Genomic DNA, 11,130 nt, shown 5'->3' on the forward strand with positions numbered 1-11,130 from the left:
CGAGTGACGATTGTGCCTGAGATGCAAATGCCACCAAAAGTGTGCGTGAGCAACAAAAAACGCTCTGACAGAGGGACGCCTGAAGGGACCTGCGGCGAGGGCGAGAGGCGGGACACCTAAAGACCTTATCTGCCTCTTTTGTTTGTGGTTCGCTCGCAAACCACACGCCTGGGATCTTCACTGGACGACAAAAGAAAGGAGGGAAAACTGTAGATGCAGCCCGCTAGATTAAACTGCATTTGACCACAAGGAGTAAAGGTCACAGAGTTGGTGGATCGTCCATTGTGGGCCTTTTGAGGCGGATTCAAATGAAATTTTGCAACAGTGCCCCGTGTAATGTCAAAACACGCTCACTTCCCGCCTCACCAGAGGGACGTCCCAAGCTTCCCAGGTCGACACAGAAAGCTCTCGAGATCCTGTTGTCCAAATTTAAGACGAATCTACTGAACTTTCAATGACATTTTTTGTAATTTTTCCACCAGTATTTTGTGAAATGACAAAATTGCCGTGTTGTCACCAACAAGATCTTTGTCGGGTGTATCGACTATTCGCAAATTACCGCCAGAAAGGAATCCAATAAAGCCTGAAGGAGGAGTTAGAAATAACTACAATAAAATACATGGAAATTACGCTAAATTGAAAATTCAAAACTCACATACCTAACACATACTATTGTGTTGTGTGTATGTTTTCAAACAAATTGCTAAAATACAGCTCTGCATGCCAGAGTAAGATACCCATATACAACACAAGGAACAAAATGAGTTCTCCTGAACACAAAACCATACAGGGAAACCGAGACGGAGTCACTCCTGAATATTTTGCTGCAATGGAATAAATTCCCAGTATCACCAAGGACTCATGTGCGGAATAATGACTCAGCCAAATGCTGACTCACTTCAACCGTCAGTCTGCACTCCGCAAATTCTCTTTTGCGGTTTAATCGGCCAAATAAGGGGGAACAGAGAGAAGAGAGCGAAAGGGAAGGAGGCGGAAAACAGTGAAGGGGATAAAAAAATCTACATATATTCTCCTGAAGAAGTTGATGAAAGAGGACAAAAAAAAGACAAAAGACCCCTTGAGGGTTTAAACTCGGGGTGAAGCTTATTTGGCGAATGATAGAATGCTTTTTCAAAGACGATGAGCTCCGGGGCTGATGAATACAGCTCCTGTCAAATGCTGCACACTTCAGAGTCACGATGATGCACCGAATCGTCACATCTGCAGTGGCACTGAGTGTCGCTGGCAGCTGGTAAACGGTGGCTTTCATTGATTTAATGTTGCTCTTTGAGTCCATTTTAAAATCAAGTAATTTCCATACAAAAGACAACATGTTGTTTTGGCTTCAAATGTGAATATTTGTTGTTTGTTTCCCTTTTATGACAATAAAACTAAATCTATTTGTATTCTTTGCTGCTAGTTAAGAAAAAACAAGACATACCAATATTTTGGTATTCTGCTGCAGGCCTAACATGGCGATTGTGGACAAAATATGACCGGAAAGGAGCATCCCACACCCACTATGCAAAAATAAATGAATAATGTCATGATTTAAACTGATATGAACCAGGAAATCACGATAAGGAGCTGAACTTTGCACTCATTATTTGTGGAGAGACCTCCACTGTAATGTGATGTCATAGTTATGGAGATGCATGACGTCATACTTCAAACTTGCTTTCATTAAGAGTGAAATTGACACTTGTAGTATTTTTTGTATACACACCAACTGTTGCAGAGTTATTTTAATTGTATTGCTGAAATGCAACGTTGCATTTCTATATGATAACTTATGTAAATAAATTGGGAAATGCTCTTATTTGCACTCATTTATCTCATTTCTATCTCAACGTGAATCTAAAGCCAGGTGATGGTTAGCACGAGGTTAGCTTAGCATAAAGACTACAATTCAAAGGCAATAGCTATCCTGTTTTTGTTGTTGTTTTTTACCACATGAAAGTATTTCCTTATGAGACATACCCTCCTTCTATCTATCAGGCAAATATTAGGCTGGATGATAGGCCATGCTAGCTGTCGAGCCCCACTTCCATTCATTATGCTAAGCTAATCTAGCTTTTTATATTGGCATACGGCTAAGAGTGTGGTATCAATCGTCTCGTCCATCTCTTAAGAAGTAACCAACAGGCCTATTTACGGAGATGTCGAACTTTTCCTTTCCCTCACGGCACCTGTAACCTTTAGGCTGCTCTAAACTTTGACTACCATTTTTCCGAACCTGAAACAAAATGTCCTCTTGAATGGTCTTCGACTCAATTCCATCTACAGTATATCTCTGCGAGGACAATTGATCTTATAGCAGCCAGAAATACAAGAGCTCGCACACATTCATACGGATGATTTTCAGCCAGGCAGGAAAATGGCATAACTGTCAGAAACACATCGCTTTCTGGTTCTCGGAGCCGGAGCCATAATGAGAGGCTAAAGGAGCAGAGATCAATCTCACACACACACACACACACACACACACTCCTCTCATCAACCATCATCCACCTGCCCAGGCCGGCTGCCGTCCCCTTCAGCCCCTCTCGCACATACATATAGTCATTATTGATGTCCCTCCTCGTCATGTCATGAGAGTTTCAGAGCCTTTAAAATAAGTTCCACCACATTTAACTCTTTTTTTTTTAAAGCTCGTCTTTTAGTCTAACTGACTTTTACTCTTAAGACTCATAATCAAAGGCACTAACTCGGAGGTAATCTTTCGTCTTTGTTGAGATTGGTGTATTTCCCTCGGATTACTCAAACTAAACATCTGCCACCTGGCTGCTTTCAAATCTGACAGCCACTTACCCCAGATGTCATTAATTTATCTCCGCGTCTCGGAGGACTTCTTTTTTTCCTTCACAATCCCTGTGTCATGCAATATGTCACTGGTGAATATACGAGGGGAAGGGGGGGTGGCGGGGGAGCAGGGAGAGGAGAGGGGCGGAGGGGGAGGTGTAAAGGTTAAGGAAATAAGTCATTTGGAGCGGGCGGCTTTTATTGTAACGAACCCAATGAGGACTATATATCGTTCATCTCCCTCCTCCGGGTGGCGGGCGGTGACAGGCCGAGGAAGAGATGAGGCCTGATGAGAGGGACGGTCCTCAGAGAGACGGGCTGAAAGGTTAGACCGGCCCCGGGCAGCATGGCTGATGAGTGCACACCCCCGTGCTGGGACGCCTTCGTGTGGGTTCCATTAAATAGGCCATAAAAGCTCAAGAATAACGACCACACCAGCAGAGACGCGGGCTGCATGACGTTGCTTTCAATGTCATAATTAACATTTTGTTGATTTTAGGATATCAACCCAATCCCATTCAGCCCAATGTAACAGATCTGCTTTACAACACCACCCCCCCCCCCCCCCCCCCAAGGATTCGTGGGCAACAAAAGTCATCTCAAGAAGAAGAGCAACAGAGGACGGATCCATTGCTCCAAAAAACAATGCAGTTTCCTCCTCTGGGCACCTGAAGAGTTCCCCATGGAGCCGCCGCCACAGACCGACTGCCCCCCCCCCCCCCCCCCATTGCTTTGCAGCAGCGACGGCATGGAAGCAGCAACAGGCCAATCGTGTTAACACGAGGCCGGCAAAGTGTCTGCATCGATTTAATTTGGCAATTACTAAACGGGCCTCATCTATCATCACCTTAAGCTTTCACAAACTTCTCCGCGAGATGTAATAAGACGGAGGAGCAATCTGTCCCCCACTTCTCATTAGGACTCCAAAGTGACCCCCCTCATCACCCTCACACCCCCCGAAGCTTAATTATTTATCTGCATTAATATCCCTTGTATTATTAATGGTAGGTGAGTGTGTGTCTGCGTGTGTGTGTGTGTGTGTGCGTGTGAGGGCCAAAGATCAGCCCTCCTTTACCTCAGCCTCCCTCCTGATTAATGGATAATGGAGAGGAGCCCTTCATGTATTATTACTGCAGAGAAGCTGGACTTTGGAGAGAGAGAGAGAGAGAGAGAGAGAGGGGAAGCTAAGTGAATGATAATTGCAGTTTAGTATGCAAACGTGTCCGCGGTGCATCGCTGGCATTTTAATACTAATGGCAGAGAGCGATGGGGTTGAGACTCCGGCCATTGAAAATCCATCCTAGCTGGCGAGATCTCGGCTCAAAGTTAACACCGGATGGCACAAAGTTAGGAAATGTCAAACAATGAAAAAGTCCCCAGTTAGAGGCCGAGGTCGTGGGATGTGACTTAGAGCCTGAAAAACTGCAATAGTGTCTCGTCATAGTCGGTAGTGCTTTAAGACAACAGAGAGTCTGTACTCTCTGCTAAAATGACACAAAGGGGGTAAAATGCATGTCCTGAGGTGTGGAGCATGATGGCCTTCATCAGAGATTGATGACCAGCACTTGGTGTTGCCCATAGCCCCCCCCCCCCCCCCCCACTTCCCCCTCCCCCCGGCTTCAGTATGTTTATCTCAGGCTATATATTCCAGTGCAGAAGATGACCTTGGGGAAGCCTAACCTGTGTACGTTGTCGAAATTTGTCTTCCGCTTGCAAGTATTATTGAAATGTCCTGTTTAATGATTTCACACTAGTGTCAAGTGACATGGTTCTAACACCGACTTGACTTGTTTTTCGGACTGTTTAAAATGCTTTTGTTTGTCTAATTAATGCTTCCTAATTGCGCTTCTTAATCAATGACAGTGTCTCCTCAACTGAGGGGTTTTCCAGCTGCTTTAGTCTGACCCCTGGTGGACAATAAGCGCAGTGCAAGGCCAAACCTCTGTCAATAGTTGAGGGACAATTTAGTCAGGTGTTATGTTTTTATATTAAAAAAAGTGTATGTCTCTTAAATGTTTGTATTAATATGACGTGTGTGGATGTATGTTATCAAATCCAAATGTACATTATATCACAGGATTCCTGTGAACATATTTAATTCAGACATTTTTTTTAAATGCATCAATTGTTTAGTCATTGATTTTTTATTATGTTTTATATATTGTATGAAAAAAAAATATATATATATATATATATAGATATAAATTGTTGTTCTTATGTAAAAAAAATAAATAGAAAGCTTGTGCACTTACACATCAAGATCACTAGGTGTCACTAAAGTGATATACTTGCTTTTGACTTTCTCTTACCAGATGTCATGTCATTAAAAACTTGGGTAAAAGCACGGCTTTACCCAACAAATTATTTTTATCTGCATTTAGCTTGTGACTTGTAACAAAAAGGCGCTTGTGGTCCATTTCCTTTGGACGGTGACCTTTAAACCTTTAAACCTCAAAGGCCAGTTTTACTGAAAATGACAGTTGACATACCTAAAAGAAGCAGAGGTCACTTCCCGTGGTCCCCCACGAGGTGGCAGCACAGTCGCTTAGATGCAGCCCTTCACTGAAAAGAGGCTTAGCTCTCCGCGAGGTACCACACCTTATCGTGTCATCTGAAACGTGACACATTTGTTACTGCATCTCACAAAGTCAAGAGGAGATGGTTCCCCTGCATAAACAATGACAATTTCACAAACTCATGAAGACAGATTGTGTTTTTTTTGTGGATATACCAATGGTAGCAGAGCTTAACATTGTGTTGTTTTTAGTTCCGATGAACATATTGTTAAATGTAAATTCAACCTTTTGGATTATTGAGAATTTGCTTAGGGTTAAAGATTAGACCTAAGTGAAAACGTTCTATTACACCAGGATGGTGGAGCTCATTTTTTCCTCCCACAATGTTTGCGCTAGAAATAGATGTTTTGCAAAACAAAAAATAAAGACGTTTCCCCATAAACAAAGAAAATAACTCTAATTCGTCCAGTTTATCTCTTAAAAACCATTTTAACTTAAAAACAAATGTATTATCTATGACAAATAAATGACATTACAATCCAGGTAACTTCTAAGAGCCTCGTCGTGCACCGCGTGCGTGCGTGCACGCGCGGATGGAAGCAGTGGGCTACTCAATAAAAGCCGCGGGCTGCGATCCGTCAGTGCATTCATCATCCCATTACGGCGACAAATCCGGCTCCCGATACATGAAAGGTAAAATGAATCACCGACGTTAAGCCGTCAATAAAGCCATTCCTGTAAATGGAGCCTCCGAGGGGCCGCCGCTATTATTCAACGCGCTTTATCAGCACCTTGGAAGTCACGTGGCTTGTAGCGCGGCCCCTGCCCCGCTTTGATTAAGGGCCCTGCCAGGGACCGGTGACAGGCCTTTTGACTCTGGTTGTTTTTTTGTGTGTTTCTTTTTGTATTCTTCGTGATGAACGTCGGCCCGATCGGGCGGAATGAAGACTAATTAAAAGCTATAAATTATCTTTTGCAGGCCCTCTCAAGGAGGCTCTCTTTGCGGGCGCCAGATAAGAGCGGACTGAGTGCTCATTTGCCCACAATGGCGCTGCGGCTAAACAGGCGTATTGATACTGTCCCTAATTGGAATTTAATTAAGTAGCCACGGCACCCCCCACTCCGGCCTGTGGGATGAAGATTTCACCATCAACACGTCCCCACTTTCATGCTGTTGCTTTTATGATTATTGATATTATTATTTCACGTTGCCAATTAGAGCCCGTGCGGTGGCGGTTGTGTTCTTTTTTCCAGAGATGTTCTATTTTTGGTCTCCACAAAGCTCCTCTCTGGACACATCCGTGCGTGCTGCGCCTCGATGGGTTTGAATACTTAAACGCTCATTTTTCATTATCAAAAAAAATTTGTATTTTTAAAAAATAAAAATAAGAAGCGTATACATGCTGCTTAACGTCCGGCATGTCTACAAGCAGGGTGTTGGAACCAGGAATGGGACCAAAAACACGTCATGCGCGTGGCAAAAGAAAGCAAGGAAAAAAACAATAAAAACAATGCAAAAATAAATAAATAGAATAATTGCTAGGAACAGAGCAGAACACCAAACTGAGCCTTTTAGAGACGTTCAGCTTGAGTAAAAACTGAGATGTTATTCCAAGGCTCTAAAGTAGCAACATTTTGGGCAAAATAATTTATAATATAATTTAACATATAAATAGTGTCAACAACACGAGATTCGCGAAGCCCCTGATCAGCGAGGAGCCCGCACGCGGAAAATTAGCCTTAAAAAAAACAAATTCTCATTTAGTCATATTAAAAATATAACGTGCATGTTCGTGCGCGCTGGCAGGCGCACCCCGAGTCTCTATTGGACGCCGTTCATCGCAAACAACGGCGAGCTCGGCACCGGATTGGTCCGCTACACGTGTGTACGCGCACACGTGCTAGGGTGCGAGAGAGAGAGAGAGAGCGAGAGAGAGAGAGAGAGAGGGGAGAGAGAGACAGGGGGAGGCGAGAGAGAGGGGGTAAACGGTTTTAGGGGAGTCAAAGAAGGGCGAATACACAGATATTATGCTGCAGCGCAGAGAGGCAGGGACTCTGGTCTGAACGCGCAGCGGCTCGCTGTGCCACGGCTCGGACGGGCTTTAGGAGACAACATGCCGCCGCTGTAGGTCGTATTACAACACAAAAAAATAGAAGAATCACTCACAGGTGCTCATTGGTTTTGTCCCCACGAAGAGGCTCGTTGTGTACATGCCGAGCGTCTGAATTGGATACCGAAAAGGGGGGCGGGAGAGCGAGCAACAAGTGGAGTTTGGCGCGGAGAGGCCGGACATTCGTTCGTCCCCCCCCCCCCCGTCGATCGGCTATGGAGGAGCGGAAGGAGCCCAGCGGCAGCCGGGACTCGACCGAGGAGGAGAGCATGTCCCTGTCTCCGAACCTGCCATCCCCTCCCGTGATTTTACCCCACCAGGCGGCCCAGCAGGCCCACCGAACCACGAACTTTTTCATAGACAACATCCTGCGGCCGGACTTCGGCTGCAGGAAGGAGCCGAGCTACCGCGACCGGAGCCAGACGCCGGGCCGGGAAAACGTCAACCCGCTCGGAGCGAGGCCGCCGCACACCGGCAGCCTCTGCCTGGACTCCAACTGCAGCAGTGACAGCCCCTCTTCGTCGCCCTCCTCTTCCTCCTCCTCCTCCTCCTCGTCGTCGTCGTCCACGTCCTCCTCGCCCTCGTCCAAGCAGAAGTCGTCGAAACAGGGCGAAGCGGCGGGCGCGGGCGCCGGCAGGTACGCCGACAGCCCCTCGTCCATCATGGTGGTGAGCGGCAGCAATGGAGGATCTCCACCCATCACGAAAGAAAGCCAGCCGATGCTGTGGCCCGCTTGGGTTTACTGTACGCGCTACTCGGACCGGCCCTCATCTGGTAAGGCGCTAATAGTCCCCAAATCATACCAGTAAGGAGGGGGGGGGGGGGGGGGGGGGGGGGCTTTGTTTTGGTTGACTTCCTCGTCTTGCTTCCTTCAAGGTTTACTAATATTATTTGTCTGGGAAATATTTGTGACTTTAACGCAGGACAGCATTCTTTTAATTAATTGTAATTTAATGAGGGACGGGCATTAGCTAAATGAATATAGTAAGGTTAGAAACTACAGAGACAATTCATTTACATTACTCCTCTCGCTCACACACACACACGCGCGCGCGCACACTTAGACGTAAAAAGCGCTTAAAGGAATGAATGAAGTGCCTCATATTTGTAGAACAATATCCATTATTTTGCAAAAGTCGGAATAATTTCCTATGCAATTCACTGTGCAATATATTCCCATTGTGCATTAAAGGCTGGGGTAGTGCGTGTGGAGAGAATCTGTATCCGTTGGGTCTTTTTCTCTTCGTAAGCATATGTTGACAGAAAAATATCGGATTAATCTGGATAATATCAGAGGTAACAGTAGCAAACCTGTCTTTGTCTTTGCATTTAAATGTGAGCTGATCGAAAAGCATTATGCTCTAATATCTGTGTAATAAATGATTGGGCTGTAGAAACATCAAGGACCGCAGTGGGTTACAGTCATTTAGGGTGATATTACATATTGATACGACTTAAAAAAGAAAATAACAACCGCACAGCTTCAGAATCCCACGTTTATAATAACACATGTTTCCCAAATAAATTACCCCATGGACAAGGCTTGTTTTTAAAAGCAGTGCAACTTCTGGTCAAATAAACAATTTATAGATAACAAAATAACAATACGTATTTATGGGCAAATAGAGGAGACATTTAAATTCATAACGACCCCTGCTGCCCTTTAACCTGAGTGTGTAACTGCCCCGGATGTTGTTGCGGAGGATGCACAGTGCGTCTGGACACACAACTGCAACACGAGCTGGTAATTTACAGCGAAATGGCGGATTATATTCCATATTGATTGTAACACAAACTATAATTAAAAAAAACACGTTTCTTTAGTACAATTTCACATAGTTACCTCGGCGTCTTAACTGAATTGTGAAGAATAATATGCATGTGTGTTGTTTGAAGACGAAGGTCAAAGGACCTGCCGTTAACGTAGATGTGGTTTTATTTGCGTTAATGCGTGCTCTAACCCTACAGCCGCGTAACCGTGTTTGCTTGATTGTACTAAAGCAGCGAGCCTCCTGCCGCGTTCAAATCCGCGCATACAGACGGATTTCATCAAACCGTAAAGAAAAGACTAGCCTAATATTAAAAAAGAGTGTATGTCCAGTGGCACGCTGCCTTTACCGAAGCCTTCTTCTAATAATCCCCCCAACACCCCCCTCCCTCATATTAAATAGCAGATACTATTAGTTGAATATGAATTAATAATAGCGTGGAGTAGTAATCCGACACGACCTCAACGAGACCGCGACCGACGTGGCACTATATTGCGCGGCGGAGGGATGAGTGACACACATTTCAATATCTGTCAGTATAAATGACTAAGGAAGAGTAGATGGCGGGGCTTCGTGTATGGCTCCGTAATTTAGGTTTTGTCATGAGTCAATCAGAAGATTCATACCAGGAGATTTGTTTTGTTGTTGTGTTCTTTTTTGGGGGGTGACCTACATTTAATCAGGCCGCGCGGGACGTGGTGGTCTCGCGGTCCAGCAGTAGAATAAATATTTTATTCCCCTTGTTGTTTCCACGCCAGGCCCGAGGACACGCAAACTGAAAAAGAAGAAGAGCAGCCCCAAGGAGGACAAGCGGCCCCGCACGGCGTTCACGGCCGAGCAGCTGCAGAGACTGAAAACCGAGTTCCAGGCCAACCGGTACATAACGGAGCAGCGCAGACAGGCTCTGGCCCAGGAACTGAACCTCAACGAGTCCCAGATCAAAATCTGGTTCCAGAATAAGCGGGCGAAGATCAAAAAGGCCACCGGCTACAAGAACGGCCTGGCGCTGCAGCTCATGGCCCAAGGACTGTACAACCACTCAACGACCACCGTGCAGGAGGAGAAGGAGGAGAGCGAGTAGAGAGGCCCGGACGTGAGCCGGCCGAGGGGCCCGCCGGGGGTCCGCCGCCTCGCTCTTTGGGTTTTTTTTTTTTTTGGAGACAATGACAGCAGAAAAAAAGACAACAAGAACAAATGAACTGGAAGTGGAGGAGACGCTATTTAAAAAAAAAAACACAAACACACACACGCACCCACACACACATTTCTGTTAATGGTGAAAGTATATGGACATAATTATATAAATGAACGATCGTTATTAAAGTTTATATAGCCAAAAACAGTTATCATGTTGTAAACTGTATATTTAATTTCACCTCTCATCCGGATCCTTCCTGTCTGTTCTCGTTTTTTTCGGGAAATAGTTTTTTTCTTGTTTTTTTTTGGTGGTCCCCGTGTCGCTCACAGTAGCGCCACGGCGTCCTCCAACACATCAGTGCGCAGACTCAAAACAAGCCAAAGATTTGAATATGTTCACGTGTAGTCTGTAATAAAGAGAGAGCACGGTAGATATGGACGTTAACGGTTCCTTCTTTCATTCGTTTGCACGGAGAAAAGCGTAACAAACGTTACGACCTTTTTATTGAGCCTATTATTATTAATAATAATATTACTCAGGGCGTTTAAAGTGGAACATATTGATTCTAATTTTTTGTTTTAATTAGGGAATTATGAAGGACAGTTGTTCGATCAAAATGTGTATTTCTTATGGTAAAGTTATTATTATTTAGCTGCCACCAATTCAGCCAGCTTATAACTTTTAACTCCCCAAAAAACATTCCAACATAATATTTCACACATGAAATTTACACGAGCAGCCCGTAATTAATATGAGCCTTTTAAATGTCTCCTCGATAACATTCTGGATCATTT

The 11,130-nt window shown here is 44.8% G+C and overlaps 1 protein-coding gene across 1 annotated transcript; it reads left to right on the forward strand.

Annotated features, from left to right (window-relative positions):
- Positions 1-7,229: 7,229 nt before the first annotated feature.
- LOC120819407 (homeobox protein engrailed-1-B) lies at positions 7,230-10,768 on the forward strand. Its single transcript, XM_078099093.1, has 2 exons — positions 7,230-8,203; positions 9,957-10,768. Exons 1-2 carry the CDS (start codon positions 7,645-7,647, stop codon positions 10,277-10,279), a joined length of 882 nt encoding a protein of 293 aa, XP_077955219.1. The 5' UTR covers positions 7,230-7,644; the 3' UTR covers positions 10,280-10,768.
- The last annotated feature ends 362 nt before the right edge of the window (positions 10,769-11,130 follow it).

This window comes from Gasterosteus aculeatus, chromosome 1 (genome assembly GCF_964276395.1).
Source record: "Gasterosteus aculeatus chromosome 1, fGasAcu3.hap1.1, whole genome shotgun sequence".
Classification (NCBI taxonomy): Eukaryota; Metazoa; Chordata; class Actinopteri; order Perciformes; family Gasterosteidae; genus Gasterosteus; species Gasterosteus aculeatus.

Excerpts from the sequence above, each read along its gene's own strand:
- LOC120819407 (XM_078099093.1), top strand. The coding sequence starts at position 7,645 with ATGGAGGAGCGGAAGGAGCCCAGCGGCAGCCGGGACTCGACCGAGGAG. Across the intron at positions 8,204-9,956 it reads CTCGGACCGGCCCTCATCTG|GCCCGAGGACACGCAAACTG; the intron begins GTAAGGCGCTAA and ends TTTCCACGCCAG.